Source organism: Myodes glareolus, chromosome 17 (genome assembly GCF_982192425.1).
Source record: "Myodes glareolus chromosome 17, mMyoGla1.1, whole genome shotgun sequence".
Classification (NCBI taxonomy): domain Eukaryota; kingdom Metazoa; phylum Chordata; class Mammalia; order Rodentia; family Cricetidae; genus Myodes; species Myodes glareolus.
The window spans coordinates 12,653,334-12,679,418 of record NC_142042.1 but is presented as its reverse complement, the minus strand read 5'-3'; the positions used below and the strand labels follow the sequence as shown (position 1 = coordinate 12,679,418).

At 45.6% G+C, this 26,085-nt stretch overlaps 1 protein-coding gene across 3 annotated transcripts in view; it reads left to right on the top strand.

Annotated features, from left to right (window-relative positions):
• The first annotated feature begins 7,931 nt into the window (after positions 1 to 7,931).
• The window catches only part of Syde2 (synapse defective Rho GTPase homolog 2), a 41,752-nt gene continuing 23,598 nt past the window's right edge, over positions 7,932 to 26,085 (top strand). Inside the window, exons 1-3 of one of the 3 annotated variants that reach the window (XM_085677601.2) lie at positions 7,932 to 9,242; positions 18,008 to 18,691; positions 21,014 to 22,098. In XM_085677601.2, coding sequence (XP_085533727.2) covers positions 8,054 to 9,242; positions 18,008 to 18,691; positions 21,014 to 22,098 — 2,958 coding nt within the window. In that variant the 5' untranslated portion in view covers positions 7,932 to 8,053. The remainder of the gene's footprint in view (positions 9,243 to 18,007; positions 18,692 to 21,013; positions 22,099 to 26,085) is intronic. The other 2 variants (XM_085677600.2, XM_048453664.3) reach the window with 2 other exon arrangements.

Below are 26,085 nucleotides of genomic sequence, written 5' to 3'. Positions count from 1 at the left end.
ACAGCTATGGTGAAAATAGGGCAAGAAGACAACATTTGGTCATGATCATACATGTCAACCCTTGTGGTCATGAGGCTGGCGTTAGTTATTTAGTGTTTTTTTTTCGTTTGTTTGTTTGTTTTTTTGTTTTGTTTTGTTTTAATTCTGGAAACAACTTCAATGCATTATTTCTTAAAGATCAGAGGTTTAAAAAAAAAGTAGCAAGAAGCACACATATCTGACTGACCTGCCCCACAGTATCCTATACAGCAACCTTAAACATACAGTGACTGCCAGACGGTGATGGTACACTCTTTTAATCCCACCTTTGGAGGCAAAGGCAGGTGAATCTCTGTGATTTCAAGGTCAGCCTGGTCTACAGAGGGAGTTCCAGAAGAGGCTCCAAATCTACAGAGAGAAACCCTGTCTCTAAAAATCAAACAAAAAACAAACAAACAAACAATAACAACAACAAAGCATGCAGTGACTGGAAAGACAGTCCAGAGATTAAAAGGATGAGCCCGGAGCTCAGCATCCATCTCGGCAGTCCACAGCTGCCTATGACTGTAATTCCAGGGATCCAGCACCTTTTTGTGGCCTCCATGGGCTCTGTTCACATGTGCACATAACCATACACAAACACAAATATACATGTAATTAACAATAAAATCTTTAGGGGTTGGAGGGCTCAGTTGTTGAAGGCACCTGACTGCTCCTCCAGAAGACTTGGGTTCGATTCTCAGCACACACATAGTAGCTCACAACCACCTGTAACTCCAGTATCAAGCAGAGATCCAAAACCTTCCTCTGGACCCTGTAGGCACTGCAGGTATTATGGAACACATGAGTGCAAGCAGGCAAAGTACCCATGCTCATAAAGTTAAAAATAAAGACATGAATGAACTCTTTTTTAAAAAGGGGAGTAAAACTCACTTCCTCAGGCAAGGATGATAGAAAAGATCAGGAGACAAGGATAAGGGATGGGCTCTCGATAGGTTTCCACTCCCGGGGCTGAGGAAGCCACTACTCCATTTTCCTAGGCAGGCTGATTGCTCTACCTGGATCTGTGCCCACATTGGCAGGGCCTGTCTGGCCCCAGAAGACACTAAGTTTACTAAGTTTGGAACCCTATGAAGGATATGCAAGATCAAGTTATCGTTGAACAAATTCAAGCCCCCATCCTCTTTTTTTTTTTTTTTGCGCAATTACTGACTTTTCCTAAGGGCGTCGATCTTTGCAGTGGCTGTCAGTGACCTTGGTGGCTCTAGGTCTTTAACTAAACAGTCATTTGTTGAAGGCGTAGAATCGAAGGTTCTATTGGAGACCAGAATATGGAGTGTGATAGTCGCTCTGGTGAGGCAAGCTTTGGAGTGGTTCTGCATCTCTAGGTGCATTGTGGAAAATTGTCATTATCTGCCTCAGTGGTCGCTGGAGCTGTGACTTTTGTCTTTGATGAAGACAAAATAGATGGTCCTAGTCTTCCTAATCTACACCTCAGATCATTACTAATGTGTGAAGGACTTTGATTCCCAGAGAACTGGAGAGTGAAATTGCCAAGAAGATGGACTTTTGAACAGGATTGTGACTTGAATCCCGTGTCCAGAGTCCAGAGCTGGGTAGGAAAATAGTATGGTGAGCCATGTGGGTTCGAAGAGTAGCGCATGCTATCAGCTTTCAGAGAAAATACAATCCAGGAAAAAATTCCTTTGGTGAAGGCTGCTTTGCTATGTAACTAGAGACAGGATTTCTCAGCACAAAGAAATAGTCTGAACTTCCCAATGGAACATCAAAATAAAAGCTGAGCCAGCAGTGGTGGCACATGCCTTTAATCCCAGCACTTGGGAAGTAGAGGCAGGCAGATAGATCTCTGTGAGTTTGAGGTCAGCCTAGTCTACAGAGCAAGTTCCAGGACAGGCTCCAAAGTTACAGAGAAATAAACAAAGAAAAACAAAAACAAAACAATATAAACAAAACCTAAATATCTTGTTCTTTGAACCTATTACCCTTAGAAAACAAATTTCTTTACTACTTTTTAAAATAGTTAATTAATGTATTGTGTCAGTGCCTTGTGCGACTGTGCATGTGTGAGTGTGTGAGGGTGCATTTGAGTTGTCATGAAGCTTGTGCAGAGGCTGGAGGACATCCTAGTCTCTTGTTTTCTGTGCACACCTGTGCACACCAGGCTTAGTCTCTAACCGTGCTGTAGGCGCTCCGGTTTCTGGCTCCCTTTTTTCCATTGGAGGGATAGAAAAACAGGTGCATGCCATTTCTTCTAACTTTTAATAGGATTTGCAGGGAACTGCTAAGCCATCTCCCAAGCTCCCAAATCAGTTACTTGAAGAGCTTATTCTGGGCTGGTGAGATGGCTAGGCTAGTGATACCAAGTATGGTGGTTTGAGTAAGAATGGCCCCCATAGAGTCATCTTTAAATGTTTTGGGAGGGGCATTAGGAGGTGGGTGTGTCTTTGTTGGAGGAAGTGTGTCACTGAGGGGTGAGCTTTGAGTTTTCAAAAGCTCAAACTGGGCCTAGTGTCTCTTCCTGCTGCCTGCTAATTTAAATGTAGAATTCTCAGCTCCTTCTCCAGCACCATGTGTGCCAGGGTGTTGCTTTCTACCCTGTTATGATGATAATGAACCAAGCCTCTGAAACTGTAGACCAACTTAATTAAATGCTTTCTTTGTAAGGGTTGCCATGATCATGATGTCTCTTCACCGCAATCGAACACTGATTAAGACACAAAGTACCAAGGAGAAAAGTCAAAAGGTTGGGGGAGATAAGGAGGTGTCTATCAGAGTTCAGATACACAAGAGAAAGGGTGGGTTTGGATATTTGGGGGTGTGGCATGGCAGCCCTGGTGAACCTCTGGTGCAAATGCAAGGAATGAAGAAAAATTAGTTTGAACCAGGGTTGTTTCACCAAGTGAGTAGGGCAGTGGAAAAGGGAGAGTTGGGACACATATAAGGAATCAGCCCTTTCCCCTAGGAAAGCAGAAAGAAAGGACAGGGACTAGGTAACCATGTGCAGATGCCGTCTGGGTGTCAGTGAGTGTGCTAGAACTGAGGAAGTGGTGTGTGGAACTGTAGCTAACTGCTTGTGACGAGGAAGTGGTGTGTGGAACTGTAGCTAACTGGTTGTGACGAGGAAGTGGTGTGTGGAACTGTAGCTAACTGCTTGTGACGAGGAAGTGGTGTGTGGAACTATAGCTAACTGGTTGTGACGAGGAAGTGGTGTGTGGAACTGTAGCTAACTGGTTGTGACGAGGAAGTGGTGTGTGGAACTGTAGCTAACTGGTTGTGACGAGGAAGTGGTGTGTGGAACTGTAGCTAACTGGTTGTGACGAGGAAGTGGTGTGTGGAACTGTAGCTAACTGCTTGTGACAAGGGCTAAGTGTGACTCTAGCACTGGGATCCAGAAACGTTAAAAAAAAATATGAGGGCTGGGGAGAGTGATACACGCCTTTAATAATCTCAGCACTTGGTTGAGAGGCAGAGGCAGGAGGATCTCTGCGAGTAGCCATAGCTACAAAATGAGACCCTGTCTGAAAGAAAGAAAGAAAGAAAGAAAGAAAGAGAAAAAGAAAGAAAGAAAGAAAGAAAGAAAAGGAAAGAAAGAGAGAAAGAAAGAATGGAAGGAAAGAAGGAAGGAAGGAAGGAAGGAAGGAAGGAAGGAAGGAAGGCAGCCTAGGTCAGGGTATTGGTGTATCCTTATGTAAATAATGGAATCATTGCCGGGTGGTGGTGGTGCATGCCTTTAATCTCAGCACTTGGGAGGCCGAGGAGGTCTCATGCCTATGACTGGCTACTCTCAGAACCCCCTGCCCACTGCCTGCTGCCGCCGGGATTCCCGCAGCAATTTTTAATAATCCATTACAGAGGCAGGCGAATTTCTATGAGTTTGAGGCCAGCCTGGTCTGCAAGAGCTACTTCCAGGACAGGCTCCAAAGCTACAGAGAAACTCTATCTCAAAAAAAAAATAAGTAGAATCACCAAGGTGACAAGAAATAATAGAAATAAAATAATGAGGTAGATGCCGGAATAAAGTAAACTGTCAAGTGCCTACAAAAAAGCCAGTCCATGGACATTCCCCAAAGCATGTGCCAGCATCAGGGCAGCGTGTGACAGGACAGGCGTGATGAAGTATGGCATGCAGCTCGACACTGATTGTGGTGGTGACTCCAGCCTTTAATTTCAGTGCTCAGGGTTAGATCTCTATGAGATCGAAGCCAGCTTGGGCTACGTAGTGAGACCCTGTTTTGTTTTGTTCTTTAAATATCTTTTTCAGTATTTTTCTCTTGGAATGTTCGAAAACCTTGAGGATTCTCTCAACTGATTTTGGTCAGTTGACCATACAGTTTTCTAGCCTGAACTTTGTACTGACCACACTGTTACCAATGTGAAAAGACCAGGCATGCCTGGAAGCCATGCACTTCAGAAGGCTGCAGTGTTTTAGGAAGAAGGAATAATGGTGTGTGGATTTGGCAGAGGTGAGTCATGCAAGGCTCAGTGTCATGGTCAGAGGTTTGTGAGCATGTGACTGGTAAAGGCAGGATGAAAAAAGTCCCACCTGATTGCCGACATTTCCTTATGTGCCTTCACGTCTGCCCTGGAATTCTGGCTTTGGGGACCGACTTGAGTGTTCTCTTCGCCTTTGTGTATTTGTCTGACTTCAAATTTTTGCTGCTTTGAATAGCTGCTAGGGGAGCAGCAGAGATGGCTCAGTGGTTAAGAGCAGTGACTGCTCTTCCAGAGGACCTGAGTTCAATTCCCAGCAACCATGTGGTAGCTCACAATTGTCTAGGGGGATCCAACAGAGAGACACATATGTGGGCAAAACAACAATGGAGGTAAAATTGAAACCTAAATTAAATAAGAAAAAAAAAAGCTGGTAGGGCCTATTGTAAATGAGAGTTACCTGGCTGACCATACAGGTCTGCACTCCAGGCTTTCAGGAAGAGAGACCTGCAAAAATTTCAGGGCTCTACTTGCCTTTGGTTCCTTTAAGGGTATGACAGAAGACTGAGAACCAGTGAGACATGTGAGACATGAACACATGGGATTGTAATACACACGACTGCTAAAGGAACCCGTGCCTCAGCCTGCCTGTTTGCTCCTTTCTCCTCCATTGAGCCAGCGCCATTCCAAACTGCTTGGCTTCCTGCCTTCCCAGTGTTAAATCTTTGGTGACAGTGCCAGTGCTGTAGCTGTCAATTCATGAAGCACCAAAGTGTTTGCCAAGCCTCTGTATAAACAAGTATAAACACTGGAAGATGTCTTGGTCAGCCCCTAATTTACATGGGAATCTGCAAGATAAGACAGAAAAGGCAGGGAGATAATCGAACAATAGAAGACCAAAACCTTGCTATGGTGGATTACACTGTAGATCACATCAGTTCTGTGGGTATGATGCCTTGGAATGACCTGTTTCCAAACTTTTATTGCAGTATAATACACTTACAGAAAAAATAGGATTTATGTATTTAAGACCATTAAGTAATGTTACATGGTCACAGCTGAATTATTAATTTCTGTGACCCAAAATAAAGTTAAAATTGTGACTTCACATTATAGAACATTCTCAGGTTAACCTGAACTTCTCACCTTCCTGGCCCTATCTCCCACGTGCTGAGATTATAGGTATGGGTCCCAAATGTGGTTTATTTGGTGTTTGGGATAGAATCCAGGTTTTTGTGCCCACTCAGCACGCATTCTGCCAGCTGAGCCATAGCCTCAGCCCAGTTCACATCTTCAGTTTAAAGTAGTATTGAATTTCATTGTGGTGTGCTATATTCTGAGTCATGCCCAAAGCAATGCATGGCATGGCATACTACATTGACCAGAGGATTTCATGACCTCTGAACAAGTTAGTAAGTTGAATTAAGGGCAGAGTTCAATATATAGATGTGTGTGTGTGTGTGTGTGTGTGTGTGTGTGTGTGTGTGTGTGTCTGCATGCAGCTTGCAGCATTTTTAAACTCTGTTAACTACAAAGAATAAAAAGATTGTGCAACCCACTTGGAAGGGAAACAATTTCTGAGATAGAGATCAAATTGTGTTTATAGAACCCATTATTGGCAGCTTTGCTATCAGTCATTTCCTGTGGGAATATTCCCTGGGGAGTATTTTTTATGCCTTGACTATTCATGAAATATAGCCTTGGGTTCCTGCAATAAAAATATACCAGCATTGCCAATATGGAGGTATGAACGTCATAGCGTAACATTTCCTATTAAGAATTAGGATTATTTTGAAAACTGTCTTTCCTATTTGTTGTTGAAAGAATTTTAAAACAACACCAATAGGCTATGGTCTAGTGGAGAGCCAAGCAACAGACTGGCTACTGTTTTTTATAACACTGTCATGTACAGTGTTTAAGATGCTGAATGCAACACAATTCAACAGGGGGTAACAGTTTCTGTCCTTAAGAAGTGAACGGATTTTGAATGTATTTTTCTTAAGGGAGACAAAACATGCATACAAATTATATGAAAATTAAGTAGTTACAACAATCTGTGTCAACAAACATGACAAAGATTTGTGCGTGCGTGGCTTGTTTGTGCATGCCGTGCACTTGTGTGTGTACTGGATAGTAATAAAGGACTACTGGAGTTTGGTAGAACTCGTGATCATATCCTGCTTGGAGTTGACTTCATGGTGGGTGACGATGGCAACTGAAGATAAGGATGGGTAGGGCCCTCCTCCTCCTCTTCACATTCTTCTATTTTTGAGCGAGTGTGCCGCAGCCACATGTGGAAGTTAGAAAACAGAGGGTCCCCACCTTCCAAGATGTGGGTCCCGAGGTTAGAACTCAAACTCAAGCCGTCAGGCTTGAAGTCCTGCACCTTTGTCTGCTGAACAGTTCCGTCCTTTCTTTACTTTAGCTACTGTGAGAGAGGGTCTCACTAAATAGTTCAGGTTGTCCTCCACTGCCTCCATCCTATGCTGCCTCCTTCCCCAGTGCTGAGATTACAAACTGTATACCACCAAGCCTAGGACGGGTAAGATTTCTACAGATAAAGATGTAGGGGACGGGTGCTAACAACTGGACTACAGATCTAAGTGGTGGGAATTAGAGAATGGAACCTTTGGTGCGGAAAAAACAGCTTATATGAAGCACCATATTGGAGTAAGGACCGAGCTATCTGGTTTTGTAATGCATGCACAATTTACTCAGTTACGGCTTTTTGAGGACTTGAGTACCTACTAAGTGCAGGTGTGACATGTTTTGTTTGATGTAGGGATTAAAGTCGGATGAGCACACATCATTTTTGCAGAAGGAAAAACAAATTTAAAGGAGAGGAAATCAAGGTGACTTAGGACATAAAGGATTAAAAAATCCTTAGCAAAAAGGAATTACTGAAAATTCCATTTTTTATTGTTTATTTTTATGTACATGGTTGTTTTGCCTGAGTCGACGTCTGCTTACTTGGTGTCCGCGGGGGCCAGAAGAGGGCATCAACCCCTGGAACTGGAGTTACTGCCCTGAGTCATCAGGCATGGGAATCGAACCTGTGTCCTGTACAAGAGCAGCCTGCAGCGCTCTTAACAGCCGAGCCACCTCTCCAGGCCCGCAGATTCCTTTGCACCAGATCCGGGAGGAGGGCAGGGAACTGATCGGAACATCACTCCAGAGAGGTACACCTGCATTGCACTCGATCCGTCCAAACAGTCTTTGTTACCCTCAAGCTAGGACTTGCTGCACCGGAGCCACGCCTCGCGCGGGGGGCAGCGGGGAGGAGCCGGGGAAGGTGGCGGGGTGGCAGCCGGACCCGCTCCACCTTTCCCTCCCTGCAGTCCCGCTGGCCCCGCCCCCGGAGCGCCCACCTCTGGAAGGCAGCGCTGCAGCCCGCGCGCCCCGTCGCGGCTCCAGTTCCGGGGCATGCGCGCTGTCGCGCCCGCCCGCCGGCGCCCTCCCTCCCTCCCCCCTCCCCCCCACGGCCCGCCGCGGCAGAGTTATGCCAAGTATGTGAGGAGCTGGCGAGGACCGGCCGCGGTCATGGAGAGCCGCCGCCTCCGCCCTCGCGGGACTCGGAGCCAGCCCCGAGCCCAGGGCGAGCCGCGCTGCTGAGGCTGCGCGCATGGAGGAGCCCTGGCGGAGGACTCTCGGCCGGCACCGGGAGCGCCACGCTCCGGGGGCGCTCGAGCTGCGCGCGGACACCGTGGCGGCTTCGCTCTCCGGGGGACGCTCGGCGCCCCGTGGGTTCGTGGGCCCGGGCATGGAGCAGCTCGCGTGGGAAAGCGGGATGCTCTCCGAGCAACCAGGCACACGGGTCGCATGGTCTCGCGGGGTTCGGGAGGCCGCCGCTCTGGGCCGCGCTATCGCTCGCGCCATCCCGGGCCCCGAAGGCAGCGGCGACGACGACGACGACGGGGAGGACGAGGGCGCTGACTACTACGAGAACCTGCCCGCGGGCTGCGCGCCCGAGGGGGCGGAGGCGCTGCGGGCCTCGCCTTCCCCAGCGGCGGGCTCCTCCCCGGGGGTGGAGGGCGGCCGCCGGGAGACGGGCAGGCTGCAGACCCAGTTGCGAGAGGCCTATTATCTGCTGATCCAGGCCATGCACGACCTGCCCCCTGACTCGGGCACGCGGCGGGGCGGACCCGCGGGAGCCTGGGCTCGGGGCCAGCAGCCACCTCTCCCACACGGCGCAGCCGTGCGCCCAGCCCGCAGCCCCCGAGGCGGCGACCGCCCTTCGCAGCAGGTGTCCCCGCCCCGGTCGCCTTCGGAGGAGTCCGGGGTAGGACGGCCGCCGAGTCCTCGGATGAGGCTGTCCAGTTGCAGAAGTCTCGAGAGCCTCCGCGTGAACCCCCAGTCGCCGCTGCTCCAGCGGTGGGTGAGCGACAGCTGGATCTCGTGCGCCGCGCACCGGGACAGGGACGAGCCCCCGCCACGTGTAGGTGGGATGGACGGCTGGAGCCGGGACAACCACCGGGCTGCTGCGTCCGCCGCCCTCCTGCCTTCCATCTGCCAGGACCCGGGCCGGTCCTCGGGACGTCCCTATAGGAATCTTGTGGGGACCTCTGCGATACCCAGCAGCCAAGAGGACCGTCCCGAGGGGCCTCCCCTCAAGCCACCTGCGGTGACAGTCAAGAAGCTGCAGAGGTGGATGTACAAAGGACGCCTGCTGTCCCTGGGGATGAAGGGTCGCGCTCGTGGGACAGCACCCAAAGTTCCCGGAGCGCAGGCAACTTCTCCAAATTTGGGCAGTTGGAAAGTGCACGAAAACCACGTCCTCTCGGTGACTGCGGACCAAAGAATCGCACTGACAGGTAGGACACTGCGGTCAGTGTGTTCAGCAACGCCGAGGAGCCTCCAGGGCGGTGGTTCTCAACCTTCCTAATACAGTTCCTCATGCTGTGTGACCTCCAACCACAAAAGCAGTTCGCTGCTACTCTACAGCTAATTTTGCTGCCGGTACGAATCGTACTGTAAATATCGGATGTGCGGCCGGTGGGGGTCGTGACCCATAGGTTGAGAACCATGGCTCTCGTGTTTTTGAAGTGGGCTTCTGTCCCGGCCAGTGTTTTTGCAGTAGGTCGCGTGACTCTGCCAATGTCATGCATTAGAGCTGTGTTCTTTTCGCTCCCCCCCCCCCCCCCCCGCCTGCTTTTTCCTTTCTCTTTTCTGATTCTTCCTCCTCTTCTCCAAGAGTCAGCGTGTCTCCTCCCTTAGGACAACAGTGAGCAGAAGCTGAGTTCTTTACCTGCTTTTTCTGTAGGTTTTGAGGTGACCGGCACTACCTTGATTTTGCTGCGTAGCTCTCGGCAAACCCTAAGACTTGGGAAGTTTGTGAACTTGAATTGGATCCAAGGTAGAATTTTACAGGCTTCATAAACTGTCATTCTACTGATTGAGCTCTTTTTCTCCTCCAGGCACTTACTTGAGCTCAGACATGCATGTGAGCATGCTGGGCAGACAGACAGACAGACAGACAGACAGACACACACACACACACACACACACAAACACACACCATACAAACCAAACTAAACCCAAATCAAAGATTCCATCCACTTGTAGGATGAAAAAAAAAGAAAAACAATCTAGGATACTGGCTTGGTAATGGAAATAAATGTCACTCAGATCCACACCCAAGTACCCAAGGTCACTTGAAAACTTGGGAAACATTTATAGTAGAAAAATATTTTTTAAAGTCTGTTTGTCCTTATATAGTGTTCACACTCCTTGGTTTGGTATGCGCCTGTTTTTCGTAAGCCCTGAAGGTTATCAGTTGTAGAAATCTCTGAATTTTATTGTCAATATCAAAAATCTCTGGGGAAATAAACCGATCAGAACCCCGTGGTGTCTTGACTCCCTGTTACCTACAGGGACTTTCAGTGAAGTGGTTAAAAAATAGTGAGTACTGAAAGTATTTGAGGCTTTCCTGGGAAGTGCACTTGCAGCCCAGGTGTGGAGGCGCACGCCATTACTCCCAGCTCTCTGGAGGAATGGCTCTAAGCCTGGCCTACATTGTGAGACCCTGTCTTTAAAAAAAGAAAGAGGGAAGATTACACATCCCCAGAATTGGGTTATTACACACCAACGTTAATCAATAAAACACAAATGTGACGAGAAGCAAAGATCACAAAAGTTCTCACTAAGCAATGATTTTTGTATGATATATAGACAATATATACTCAACAATAGATTCTGTTTCACCCAAGTAAAGGAGTAGTCTTGTCTTTGTCAAGAGAATTGTACTTTACCAAGCTCACATGATAAACAAAAGCCCAAAGGATAAAACACCCAAATCAACCCCCTCCCCCGGCTTTCCCAGATCTAAAGTACTGGTGTTAAAGTCTGACAGCCTTCAAGCTCCTTTGACTTGGTTTAATTCAACTCTCTGATAACTTTCACTGATAACAAAACTCCTGGTGAAAACAGTCGCCCTCAAATTCCGTGAGTCATTGTGTAAATACTCAGGGAATTAAAAGTTTATTTCCTTGAAGGATGAATTTGTTGCTCTTCTATTATGACATTAAATACAAATATTAAAACCAAATACTACAATTAAAATTAAAACTAAATATTGCAATTACTATAGCAGTATTTTGTAAGAAATCTAGCCTAAAGCTGCCAAAATCTCCGACCTAAACTTTGGCTTCCTTACTTCTGTTCATCTCACACATCTATTCTTTAGGAAGTAAAAATAACAAAATAGTTTTTCCGGCATCTGTGGATGGGGATAGTTTTCTTGGTAGTTTGCTGGTCTGGACCAACCTGGATTCTTCCAGCTCCACTCCCATCTCTTCTCCCCACCCAAGATAAGGCCATTGTCATGCAGCACAAAGAGCCTACAGGTAAGGAGTCTGCTGAAGGCATCTTGCTGGGGTGCAGACTCACAGCATTGCTGGATTCATACTTCATTCTCAGGACTCAAAAACCTCTCCATATAAGGTCCAAGGGACTCAAAATCTTCTAGAGGCTTGATCCAGTTAATTTTATTAAATGACTTGGCTTGAAGAAATGGAGTTTTATAAAACGCGGTTTAGAGTGCATGCATAGAAGATGGAGGGATTCTAGAATAGTCTCTAAAATTTTAAAAAGAATTTCATAATTTAATTTAGTTCATTTATTTTAACTAAAATATTTTTTAAGATGCATTTTATGTGTTTGCGTGCTTGCACGTATTTATGGGCACTACGTGTCTGCCTGGTGCCTTGGAGGGAGTACCAGATCCGCTGGAACTGAAATTATCAATGACTGTGAGCCTCCCTATGGGTGCTTAGGAATTGAGCCCAGGTCTTCTGCAAGAACAAGTGCTCTTTACTGCTGAGCCATCTCTACAGCCTTGCTATATACTGTTTAAAGTTGATGTTACTTGCTGTATACTTTTGAGTCAATTTGTTGTTTATATAGCTCAGTGCTAGAGTATATGCTGAGTAGGGTCAAGACATAAATGTGATTACAGATCCACTCTTCCACCAACACAAAAAGGAGAATAAAATAAAAATTTTCAAAACTATTTTTTTCTGAGAAACTACAGAGTCTAGCTTTGAAGCAGTCTATTCTTAGCTGTACAAAAGAAGGTAAGTATTTTAAAGGGTTCATATCACACTTTCTAAGTATTTATAAGGATTTTCTTTTTTCAAAATAAGATTACAATCTAGAATAGCTGTGTAATGACCTGGAGCTCTCTACTCTGAGTATTTTTAAAATGTTTGGAGACTCTTATGGGCTGTTATGACATGGAAGCAAGTGGCTTTCTGTTTTGCTCTGTGGCTCCTCCAAGAACCATTAAACGTTTCCTGTATCATGATGCCAGAAGTCGGATGCATTTACGTGTGCAGTGTTCACAGATTGGCCAATTTGTTCCTAATTGAGATGATTATTTAAGAAATCTAAAGTCATTACACACAGTAAATATTGTCAAGTTTCTGCAAGCCTTAAAATTATGAAGGAATCATAGTTAATTTGCCAACTGTACTTCATTATAAGTCTTAATTTTAATTAGCGTGTAATTTTTAGAAATATATTTGGAGCATCGGTTGAGTTATTTTGGCTATTCTTTAACTGAGCCTCTTTGACTCCACTTTTGCTTCTGCGAAGGACTTGCTATGTTACTTAATAATTTAACCTAGAGATTTTAAGGTAGTGTTCATTAGAAGACATGGTCTTTTTGCTGCCTTTGTAGCCAGTGCTGGTCTTGAACTCCAGATCTGTGCATGACCGTACCCCATTGGATGGCATCCGGGGCATTGTGCACACTGGGCAAGCACTGTACCCACTGAGTCCCAGTCCCAGTTCCCCATTTCTATTTGTTTGCTTTTTGGAGATAGAGTCTCTACAATAGCTCTGGAATTCAGTATGTTGATCAGGCTGGCCTTGAATTTACAGGCTCTGCCTGCTTACTGAGTGCTAGGATTAAAGACCAGTGCCACTGTGACTGACTCTGCCCCTCCCCTTTCTCCTCTTTCCCTTTTAAGATTGATTTCTTTTCATCTTAATGTGTATGGCTGTTTTGTTTGTGCACCACTAGTGTGCCAGGTGCCCACCCAGTTAGAGACAGTTGTTGGCTGCCCTGTGGGGGGCTGGGAATAGAACCTGAGTCCTCTGGAAGAGCAGTCAGTGCTCTTAATCACTCAGCCATCTCTCCAGACCCCCCAACCCCCACCTGGTATGATTTTTAACCATCTTAAGTAAAGTTGATACTGTGATACAGATTCCCATCTACAACTTTTCTGAAGTATTTGAAACTCTGGTTTCTTTATTGTTCTTGCATGGTCCCCCACCCCAGCATCTTCAACATTAGCAGCAGCAAGTGGACGGTTTCTGACAGTCTTCTCCATTGAAATCCTGTGTGGGACAGCTTGGCGTTCTGGCCTTTGGAAGCAAGTGCAGCTTTTTTTGTTTGTTGTTTTGGAAGAGCGCCATGGAACATTGGCGTTGCTGGTGGCTGGAAAACTTCGAGAATTACAAAATCAGCAGAAAATAGTGTCCTGCTGGTTTGAAAGTCCTGTGCTTCTAAATCAATGGTTTGCCATCAAAGAGATATCTGTGTATCTTCTGAGAACGTCTTAGGCTGTTTTCTAGGCCCTTGTTGCAGAAGGTTTGGTGTTCGCTGTTTGAGAAGGATGCTTTCAAACAGTGTGCCTATGGATTCCTGGAAAACCTTAGAGTTGGGCAGGGTCCTGAGCTTCTGCATTTTAATAGGCTTTTGGTGGACACATGGTGCCGTTTGGAAGGCCGTTCTTTAGTAAGGGCCTGGAGTTCTCACGTGCCTCAGCTTTGGAATGACTTTCCTTATTTAATACCTGATGCTTATACTGACCCCAATTGGAGCAAAGCAGAGTTCTCTGCTTCAATCTTGCATGAATTAATAATTAGTACTTACGTATAATATGTGATGTATTTGAGCAGTTATCTTAATTGATCCCGTCTCTCACCAATCAGTGTTGGCGATTTTGGAATCTGCCAGAGACATGAGCGTGGAAGAACAGTCGTTTATAGGTTCTGGACTTCTGGACAGACTTTCCCTGCTTCTTTCACCTTAGACAAGATACTCAGCTTCTTGTGGCTTCTTTCCTTGGGCCGCTGCGAGAATACTAAAATGATGTGGTACAGTGTAGGCGGTTGGCAGGCTTCATGAGGATACTGCCTCACCCAGTCGGTGTGAGAAGATTGAGGAGTTAGGCCTGGGGGACCTTTGAGGTTGAGCTAGAAAACACCCCCAGCCATTCTTACTTATCCTGCTCCCCTTCTCTTCTGTGCTGCCCTCTCAAACACCTCCTGAGATCCCTGTAGGCAGATCTCTGAGTTCTATGCCAGCCTGGTCTACAGTGTGACTTCCAGCACAGCCAGAGCTACACAGAGAAACCGTGACTTGGAAAAGCAAAGAGCAAACAAACAAAAGAAAACCGTCTCGAACTTTTCCTTTCTACTTTTTCAGTCTCTGATGTGTCGAATGTGAGCATATTGCTTCAGGGTTTTTATTGCTAGTCATAAAAAAAGAAAAGAAAATGTGTCTTTTCTTACCCTCCACCTCCTTTCAGATTTATCTGGGAAGTGCACACACAGGTTCGTTTTCTTAAACCAACAAAACCTAAGCATAGGCTTCAACGCCTGATGCTGATAGAATTGGTTTTGTTTGAGGGTTTTAAAGAGAAGGAAGGACACTGCTTTCTTCCGGAGATTCTGGAGCAATGGAAAGATGCCCGTGGATGCTGGGCATTTCCAATCCGCGACGAAATGCACTGCTGCTTATTCAGCTGATGCTGCAAGAGAAGTAAATGTTAAATGTTCAGTAAACACTGTCTGCCTTTACTATGAAATCGTTGTTGAGAGAATAAAATGGGCTCAAGTAGTTCACCACTATGCAGCTTACTTTTCTCAGTGAAAAACTCCGCCACTGTTGCATTCTCTTACAGATTTTCAAAATAAAATCACTTTAGAAAACTATAGCAACTAATGTATCCTTGTAAGAGAGTGCTTTTTTCTTTTTGCCCTGCAACTTTGCATACTTGTTTTTACTTCCATCTTCTGTGTATCTGTAATCTGAAGCAAGATTTAACTCTAAAATCTGTGCAATTGAATTAGGCATTAGTTTTTAACTTAAGAAGAGAGGAGAGAGATGATTAACACAGCCTTCCCAGCTCAGTGAGAAACCCTGTCTCAATAAAGCATGATGGGAGGGCCTGGAGAGAAGGCACAGGGTTTAGAGCCTGGTTCCTGCAGAGGACATGGTGGCCCACAGCCTTCTGTAACTCCAGTTCCAGAGGATCCTGATGCCAGCGTCTGGCTTCTACATGGATGCACACACATGTTCACACACTCTATACACCACACGCACAATAACAAAAATAGTGAGTGTCTCACAATGCCCTTGTTCCTTTTAGTGGTATTACACTTGGATTAAACCCACCAAGTTGCTTAGATATAAACTGCTCATAGGTTTATTTTTCTCATTCCAGTTCCTTGGAATGTAGTGCATGTGGATGCCCATCAGGAATGGTGTGGGATGGATAGTGTGTGAAAAACAATGGCAGGACACAAAATAGTGTCCAGCTACATAAAGTTTTGGGTGTTGCTAAGGTACTCTGAGAAGATCAACAAGGTGTGACTTCTGGTTTCAGCTTTGTAACTGTGTCTGAACTATGTGTAAACAGTGTCTCGTCCAGGTCTGATATGCTATTACACGGTGAGGGAGATGTGGCCTGAAAGGCGAGGTCGTTCTAGATTTCAGAGCCCTGGGCAAGAGCCTGTGGTCCCTGAGAACCCAGAGCCCTAGCGACTTCCGAGATCCTTGTTCTTGTTATCTTTGGACGCAGAGGAGGGAGAACCGAAGAAACAATTTTTTTAAATATGTATTTTATTTTTATTTTAGTTTTTCAAGACATGGTTTCTCTGTGTAATCCTGGCTGTCCTGGAACTCCCTCTGTAGCCCAGGCTGGCCTTGAATTCAGAGATCTGCCTGCTTCTGCCTCCCAAGTGTTAGAATGAAAGGCGTATACCACTAGACCTGGCTTATTTTTCAATTATGTGTCTATATCCGTGTGAATACGGTTGCCTGTGGAGGCCAAAAGAGGAGTCATCCCCTGAAGCTGGAGTTCCAGGGGTGTAGGCTGATTGATATGGGTGCTAGGAACGCAACTTGGGTCTATTACACGAGAGCGGTAAGTACTCCTAACTGAACCATCCTCCGGCCCCAAAGAGAGACACTTGAATCGAGTTTTCCTTAATTAAAAATACTGAAAGGAAATCATTTCAAGATACTTATTGAGTATGTGTCATGTTTGCATCTTCAGTCCTGGAGGTGGGAGATGGTCCTTTCTTTGCAGGCTTCTGCAAGGAAGGGCTGGGGGTGGGGAAGCTGCCTCTTGATTCTATTTACCAGCTGGCTGGTCCCAGAGAAGAACTTGGCTCTGGTGAGTAGGGGTTTTTACATAGCAGCAATCTTTTATCAACAGTGCCCCATACGGTAAAATGCCAGCTGTCTTATGTTCAGAGACGGCCACTTCCTGCTGTGGTCTGGAAAGGTGCAGCAAGGTTGCTGGTTTTAGAGACGGACCTAGTTTTGAACACCACTCATACTCACTCGCAGGATTGCTGCAGAACACTGGTTCTCAACTTGTGAGTCACAGGGGTCACAAGACCATTTAAAAACACGGATGTTTACATTATAATTCATAACAGTAGCAAAATTACAGTTATGAAGTAGCAACAAAATAATTGTGTGGTTGTGGTCACCACAACATGAAGAACTGTACTAAAGGGTCCCAGCGTTAGGAGGATTGAGAACCACTGCTATAGAGGGACAGGGAATTGGGCCCTTCCCTGCGGCTTTCTCTCCTGCCTGGCACACAGTGGTCACTCATTGAGTAGACCAGTGACTTCCATTGTAGGAGCTCTGAAGAGCTAGTCTAGCCAAGTGAGCACACGGGAGGCAGAGGCAGTGGATCTCTGAGTTTGAAGCCAGCCTGGTCTTTAGAGCAAGTTTCAGGACAGCCAGGGCTACACAGAGAAACCCCGTCTCGAAAAACAAGCAAACAAAAAGGAGCTAATCTAGATTATGTATCTAGAAATATCTGGCCTGGAACCTCAGTTTGCGATGAAGGTTTTGGTCTAATTGCATTTGGGTACATGTTTAGGTTTAAAAGAGAATGGTAAATTTACATTTTTAAAGGATTTTTTTTTCAGTAAATGGAAGGTTACTGAAAGCCTTGATTATACATGAACCTAATTCTTTGTTTATTATAAAGTGTCTTATAGCTTAATGCATTGTTATCGCTGCTATTAGATCACTCTTTTATCATGAATGATGAATTAGCCATATATACATTCAGACTATCCTAACAGTATAATTTAATAATAATATAACAATAATGGTACTAACTTGAAAACATGACGTGATTTCGGATTTCCACAAATGTAGCTGTGCTTTAGTTATGTGCAGTGAGCTCCTGTTTTGATAGATGTGTGCTTAGCTTAGTCACCGCCACCTAACCCTTTGGAAGTAATAATGTAGCATTCTCGTAACATCGTGATGCTCTGTATGGACGCGCACACATGTGTTAGTATCTGGGATCCTGACTGGATTCTGGGAAGGGGCTGTTTTGCTCAGTATTTAATCTGTTCCTTATGTTTGTGCTTTACTTGAGGTTTTTAATTTTTGTTAGAATATAAATGCTTTTATTAAAAATTAGTCTTCGTGAAAGTAAAAGAATGTTACTTGTGCTTTCTCATGACTTTTGGTCCTTTGACTGTTACTCGGATATCAATTAAAAGCATACTTTAATTCTTTAGTAACTTTCTATAGATCAGACAGTTTGCTTAGCGTAAGACTTGAGCACCGTTGTATTTTACAATAAAGGCAGTTGTTCTCTTGTTTATCCCTTAGAATTTCATAACACTTATATACCCACTTGGATTTCTAAATTAAAATTATATTTCAATGGAAAAAGTTTTTGTGATTTGATTTTGATCTATGAATATAGTTAATACCACTTTTATTTTAAATGTTTTAATAGCTGATCTTAAGGGACATGTGTCTCCTGCTTACCTGACATTATCATGCTCTCCCGTTTCTCCTTTGAAGCAGACTTGTTTGAAAATGTCTATGGATCTCCATTGAAGAAAAGGGAACCTGAGGATGTAAAGGGTAACACTGAACTTAGAGGTCAGCAGCCCCTTAACAACATCACTGTCTCCAAGAAACGCAATTGGCTGTACCAGAGCACCCTGAGGTCTCAGAGTCTGGAAGAGAGGAAGCGATGCCAAGAGAGAAGCAATTTCCCGCTCTCCCCGGTGTCGCCACCCAGACACGCGCCGTCGCAGCCTTTCTGCAAGTCCCCAAGGGAACACTCCACACATGCGGCGTGTGATGCCGCCAGCTCTGCATTCTCAGGAAGCTGCGCTGTAGACTTCAGTGAGGACAACGATGCTGACGATGAGGGGGAGATATGGTACAACCCCATTCCCGAGGAAGACGACCTTGGCGCAGCAGGTGCCTTGAGTCTTGAGGAGGCAAACACTGCCACAGTGAAGCTCCCTGCTCTCCGTGCGAACCTGGTGTCTGCAAGAGACCTGAGGAAGGCCGAGGAGCGGCTGTGTCCTGCCCAGCATGCAGGTGACGTGCCGAGCACACAGTCAGATGAAATTAGCCCTGTAGACTCCATCCAGTTCACAGAGGTTCCACAGCAGCGCAGGCAGAGGTTAGGACCCAGGACACAGGAAGGCATCACGGCAGAGGACAGCCCCGTGCTGAAATCTGCTTTTACAGGTAAACGTGACTGTACACCCTGATATTTCTGTTTCCTACTCCTTGACAGTTCCTAGCACTAAACCCAGGTGATGTCGGTTGTATGTGTGTATAAAGTGAAGACGTTTCAGATCTGCATTAAGACTGCTTGCTGCTCTTGCAGAGGACCTGAGTTTGGGTCCCAGCACCCACATCACAGTCAGCCACCTATAGCTCCAGCTCCCGGAGGATCCAGCACCTCTGGCTTGGTGCATAAATTTCTATATTTAAGCATCTTTCATTTTATACTTCTCATAGCTGTATTGTGATTTAGTTGATATAAGTCTAGTTTCAGTGACAATAGAATTTTGTAGTAGTTCAACTCTTAAATATTAAAAATCAAAGCAGTTGTGTGTGTGAGTGTGCGTGTGTGTGAATGTGCATGTGTGTGTTTGTTCCTGTGTGGTGTGTGCATGTATGTGCTTGTTCCTGTGTGGTGTGTGCATGTGTGTGCTTGTTCCTGTGTGTAAGTCAGAACACACCCACGCTACAGAACTTGTGGAGGTTAGAGACAACCTTGGGTGTCTGTCCTCACCCTTTTTGTGTAAGGCAGGAGGTTCTTCTCATTGTTTACTACTGCATGGCCACCTCTCCACCTCCCGCTCGCTGCAGTACACCGATTACCAACTCACATGAACTCCAAGGATTTGAACTCAGGTTCTCATTTATGGCAGCAGGCGCTTTATGCGCTCAGCCTTCTCTGTAGCCCTACATTTTTGTTTTAATAAATTCCCTCTTGTCTGCGGTAGAATCTCTGAATGACTCCGGTAGGAACTGTTTATTAACAGTTTAGAAAAAGAATCAGATTATTAAATTCCTTAATAATTTAGGAAAACCCAGAGCACTTTCGTACACCGAGTAGCCTTTCTCTAACAAAATAGGTTAATGTTAGATAAAACAGGACCCTGATTGCTATAGAATGTTCTAGACCAGTGAGCCAGTAGGACTGTTTTGTGGTTGGCAGTACAAGGGATGCTTTGTCCAGTAGGCAAGCCCTCCATTTCTTACTAACTGTCCACCAGAAAAGCCCAGGGTGCACACTCAGAGTAGTCTCTCTCTGCACGGAACAATGCTTGTCCTTAGGATCCAGGGATGGGCGGAGGGCGACTTTCATGGTAGCGATTTAATTTGCTGATTCTAAGCGGATAAACATGCTCACTATAATCCTGCAATAGTTTTGCCAAGATTCGATTCTGGTATTCAGGTTATTAGGTCTTCATCTAAAGGAGTATACAAAAGTCTGAAAATTGAATATGAAATAATTGGGATGCTGCTGAATTGTGGGAGGCGTCAAGACAGGGCTTCTCTGTGTGGGCCCGGCTGTCCTTGAACTAACTCAGAGACCTACCTGTCTCTACTTCTGAGAGCTGGATCAGGGGCATGTGCCACCACCGCCCACCCTGCATTGTTTCTGTTTTCAGAACATTTTCTTTTTCTTTTTGGTTCTCCGAGACAAGATTTCTCCAAATAACAGTCCTGGCTGTCCTGGAACTCACCCTATAGACAAGACTGGCCTCGAGCTCACAGAGGTCCTCCTGCCTCCGCCTCCCAGGTGCTGGGATTAAAGGTGTGCTCCACCACCACCTGTTTCAGAGCATATTTTATTTTGTTTGATTAATTTGAAAACCTAGTTAGGAACATATACAGACTAAAAAAATGAAATTGATTAATCTGTCCTTTCTAACTGGAAAAATTGATCACTTAGCATCTTCTATCAGTATTGTGCCAGAACCAGTTAATTCACCAGGATGTTTAATTGGATATAGAATAGCCCAATAGACTTTCAGAACAAAGACGGCCTCCTTGCTGCCCAATTACAGACTTCTTTGGTTTTTAACTTTTGTGTTTGTTTGTTTGTTTTTTTCGAGACAGGGTTTCTCTGTGTAACTTTGGTACCTACCCTGGAACTATCTCTTGTAGACCAGGCTGGCCTCAAACTCACAGAGATCTGCCTGCCTCTGCACTCTGAGTGCTGGGATTAAAGGCGTGTGCCACCACCGCCTGGCTTAACTTTTTTTTTTAATTGGTACTGCCCTGTGCAGCACTTGGCTTTAGAGGGGGTAAATGCAGCAGTGTTGTGACGTTAGAACTGTCCCTCTAGTTGAATGTTCTGAGATAGAGGCATTTCCAGTTGCTCCAAAACTTAAGTCACCACGTGGGGATCTGCACTCACTGGAGAGCATTGTAGAAGGAGGTGTGAAAAGGGCCCTGCGGCCCTGGCCCCGGGAGCACCGGCTGTCTTCTAATGTAGAAATAAGAAGCGGGTGCCCTTCTCTTTGTAGTAACTTTCTTTCTTGCTTTAAGGTCCTGGCATCTTGGTTTCTGCAAATAGGAGTGAATTGAGAGCTATGGAGCCATCTTCTCCGAGCCCCAGCCCTGCGAAGAAAGGCAGTTCCATTACTTGGTCTTTGCCAGATAAAATAAAATCTCCACGCACTGTGAGGAAACTGTCCATGAAGATGAAAAGGTTGCCAGAATTCAGCCGGAAGCTGGGTGCCAGGGGACCCTCGCACTATATGAACAGTCCAGAGAGTACCCCTTCCAAGTGCAGCTGTCGCCAGCTGCCTCGTGGAGCCCCTCTCCCCTCTGGGAACCCGACCAGGAACGTTATAAGCCGGTACCATCTTGATACCACAGTATCGTCCCAACACAGCTACCAGAAGAAAGCCACTGGGAGCTCAAAATATTCCTGCAAGGGTGGTTACCTTAGCGATGGAGATTCACCTGAACTTAGAACTAAATCGAGCAAGCATGGATCCGAGCACAAACTTGGGAAAGGAAGAGAAGCCATTCCGAGCAGTTGTAGCAAAAACGATATAGATATAGATGCCTTTAGACACTACAGCTTTGCCGATCAGCCCAAGTGCTCACAGTACATATCGGGCCTCATGAGTGTGCACTTCTATGGAGCAGAGGGGCTAAAGCCACCCCGGATAGATTCCAAAGACGTCTTCTGTGCAATTCAGGTAGACTCGGTGAACAAAGCCAGGACAGCTTTGCTCACTTGTCGGACGACGTTCTTAGACATGGACCACACTTTCAACATAGAGATCGAAAACGCACAGCATTTGAAGCTGGTGGTGTTCAGCTGGGAGCCCACTCCGAGGAGAAACCGAGTGTGCTGTCACGGCACCATCGTCCTGCCCACTTTATTCAGGGTGACAAAGACACACCAGCTGGCGGTCAAACTTGAACCCAGAGGCCTTATTTATGTCAAGGTGACCCTCATGGAACAGTGGGAGAATTCTCTCCATGGCCTGGATAAGAACCGGGAATCAGTCATGTTTGGTGTTGACATTCAGAAGGTTGTGGAGAAAGAAAACGCGGGGTCGATGGTGCCGCTGCTGATACAGAAATGTATCGTGGAAATTGAGAAGAGGGGCTGCCAGGTAATACTGCCTTTCCCTGCTCTCTCCTTTATTGATTGCTTGTTAAGTCTGGGGAACAGGAATTCAAGGTAAGGTTGAAGAAACAAGAGAGACTTAGACATCTCCCCAACCCTGCTGAATTTGTATCGCATTATTTTTGGAGTGTGTCGTAGCTTAGCTTTTGTTGCCCGTGATCTGAGAGCCTGCTAGACAATGCCATGGTTTAAGTTGTGAGACGGAACTACATGGGGTTTAGGGCTGGAAAGGACTAGATTGCTTTACAGCGAATTGTCCTGAAAAGCTGCTAACACAGGAAGACTCAGGTTTTTAATACATACTTGTGTGTGCTTTGAAGTTCTGGGACTGTTCCAACGGTGGGTCACAGGACCTGCTTGACACCTGAGAGTAACTTCAACCTGATTCTCCCAGTTCCCTCTTCAGAAGTCCAAACTTACCCGACCCTTTACTCTGGGTCTGCACACAAGATGAGGAGAGCCCCTGCTGATCAGAACCCATGTTCACATTTTTTTTGCTAATTTTATTATTTATGTGTACAGGTATTTTGCCTGCTCGATGTGTGCCTGGGGCCCATGGAGGCTCGAAGAGGGTGTTGGAATGCCCTGGAATTATATTTACAGACAATTGTGAGAGGCCGTATAGATGCTAGGAATTGAACCAAGCTCCTCTGGGAGAGCAGCCAGTGCTCTTAACCAGAGAAACATCTTTCCACACTTCTAAAATAGGACACAAAGGCAACCTGTAGAAGAAATAAAATCTGTTCTTCTTTGTAACACAATGTGAAAATGGTAGCCAGAAATGGTGTGTAATCTTCTGCAAGGACTTCAAGGCAGACACGTGATTCAGTTTCCAGTTTACGTTGCCTTTGGAGCAAGTCTTTTGCATTACAGTCCGGCTTCCAGCCAGCTAATTTATGCATAAGGTTTTCCGGTTCTTCTTCTGTCCCCACCCCCACCTTGTGTGGAAGCTCAGAGATTAGGTAGATTTTCTAGTTAATCATTTAATAGAAACTTCAATTTAAAATTAAAATAAGGCGCTCAAGCCGTACTCTAGTAGTTTATTCTCTGAAAGGGGCAGAAAACAGATGCATACAGACTGCTGTTTTAGCCAGGTGATGGTGGTGCATGCCTTTAATCCCTGGAGGCAGAGACAGGTGGCTCGCTGAGTGTCTACAGAGTGAGTTCCACGACATCCAGGGCTGCGACACAGAGAAACTCTGTCTCAAAAAAAAGAAAAACAAAGACCGCTGCTTTTAGCAGTGATTCTTATTTGTATAAAAGTTTAAGGAAGATTTCCTGGACTAGGGAGATGGCTCAGCAGGTAAAGGCTGCCGACCTGACTTGGTTCCTGGGACCCACAGGATGGAAGGAGAAAATGAGCCCGTGACCTTCACGTGTGGACCGTGGCACACCCAGGACAGATAACTAAATGTCTGTAGTACAAAATAAAGATTTTCTGTGACCTGAAAGCCTTCAGCAGTACATTTGGACTAATGTGTTATTTTTAATAAACCAGATAGGTAGGGGAGTCTGCTCCTGAGCTCCTGACTCCTGGTCTCTCTGCCTCCTAAGTCCTGACATTGCAGGTGTGCAACACTGCCCTGTGAGGATTGTGTTTCGGAGGGCTGGAGAGATGGCTCAGTGGTCAGGAGTTTTTACCGCTCTTTCAGAAAACCCAAGTTCTGTTCCCAGCACCCATGTCTGGCCTGTCATCTCTGGCTGTGACTCTAGCTTCAGGGGAGCTGCCACTTCTGAGGCTGCACTCATGTACACACGCACACGCACACACACACACACACACACACACACACCTGCACGAACTCACACACTCACACACTCACTTAAAAGTAAGTCTTTTGAGTCTAGAGAGATGGTTCAACAGTTAAGAGCACTGGCTGCTCTTGCAGAGGGCCCTGGTTTTGATTCCGGCAACCACATGGTGGCTTACAACTGTCTGCAAGTTCGTTTTCAGGAGACCTAACATCCATTTCTGGCCTCCATGGGCACCAGGCATTCGTATAATACACAGACATATATGTAGGCAAATGCCTATACACATAATAAAAAATAACTAAAAAATTGTTTTAGAAAGTTGTATATTTAGAAGTATTTGTTTTGAGTCCTGCCCTTCTTCCCCATCTAAGAAGCCAAGTGGACAGAGGCTATTAAACCTGTGCCGTGCGGCCTGCCACACATTAAACCTGTGCCGTGTGGCCTGTGCCGCACATTAAACCTGTGCCGTGCGGCCTGCCACACAGTCCCCAGCCTAAGTGTTTTTGCTCCTTTGCTTTTTCACTGCAAAAACCGTTTGAGATTCGTCCAGAGAGGAGGTGTGACGTGGACATGTGATCTTGTAGCGGCTCTGCATACTGCTGCCTCTGCCTCTTCCAATGGCAGAAGTCACTCCGGCGATCACAGTCGTGGCCTGTCCACTGTAACTGAAGTGTTCATGCCCCAGTCAGCCTCTGAATGGAGGGCTGTGTCCTGAATGTCCTTCCTTTGATGCACACGGCAGATCTTCACTTCTTTGGCCTTTACAAGTCTGTGATGGGGTAAAATGTTTGATCAGTTTATTGCCTACTGTCTTCACTAGTACTTTAGTCTGTCTTAGGCTTACTTTGTCTTCAGGTTCAAAGGTATAAATTCTTACTGTAGGACTTCATTATACTTAAATGAGCCTATATCAAAAGGACTATAATAACGTTGGTTCCTTTACTATGGAAGCATTTCCCTTGATCTTATTTACCATTTGGCCTCTATTTTCTTTGTACTGCACATTTTAAACATATAGCTTAGCCTGAAATAACAAACTTAATTTATCTGTGGGTTTTTCCCAGTAAATGGATTCTGTTAGTCAGGACCATGACAGGTGATTTCTCTAGATTTTATGTTTGCCAGCCAGCTGCAGTCTCTGTTTTAATTATTGTTTTATGCGCATGGTATTTGCCTGCATGTATGTCTATGCACCATGTGTGTGCGCACCTACGTGTGTTTTCACCATGTTTCTTGAGGTGGTATGCTAGCCCTAACATGCTGTTCTCAGTATGGATGGCTCGGGACTTCAGTTGACAGTTTGAAATGAGAATTGTCTTTCTAGCACATTCCTTGGTTTTCCCTCTGTGTGGATCCTTTTGCAAGTAGGAGCACTTTGCGTGGATCTTTCTTTGAAGTAGATTCAGGTTTTCGACCATGTTTCAGTTCGTCCAGTGAGTCGTCGAGTTCTCCTGATAACATTTGCCGCCACGCTGGTGGTGATGCTCTCCCACCCAGTTCTCTGCTGTGTCTTCCCCGTCTTCTAGGTCACTGAAGTATCTCTGCAGATTCCCAGTTCAAGCTTTTGAGGATTGTTCATGACTCATTCTTGTCAAATAGTTTTCTGTAACTGTTCCTTCAGCCCAGGGTGGCTGCTTCCTAAATAGCCTTTTGATTTGAAAGGATGGGTAACAACCCCTTATTCTCCTTAAATTCAGTCCCTTTCCCCTCCCTCCCTCCCTCCTCCCTTCTGAGACAGGCTCTTAAGTCCAGACTGGCTTTGAGTTGACTGTGCAGCTGCAGCTAAGAGTGACCTTGAGTTCCTGACCCCCTGTTCCCAGGGCCTGGAACTGCACCTGTGAGCCAGCACACCAGGTTATTGGTGCTGTGGGAGATTGTAGTCGGACTCCGCTCCCCCACCCCATCTCCTTAAATTTCTTGAGGTTTAGTTTTTCAAAAGAATCCAGTAGATTAATCAAGGATTTTTTTTCAAAAAATTAATTAACTAATTAATTTATTTATTTATTTTTGAGACCAGTTTGGCTTCCTCTTCTTGGGTGCGTGTTGAACTTCCGAAGACTTAGTAATTAGAAGAGCTAGCGGTGGGTTCCTAACATGTACTTTTGTAGATCCTGGGGAGCGCTGTCTGTGGAACTTTTGTATGACTTTTAAAGTAGGCTTTATTTTACCTTTTCTATTATTTTATTAACTATTTTTTTTACCTAAAATAGACCTTATT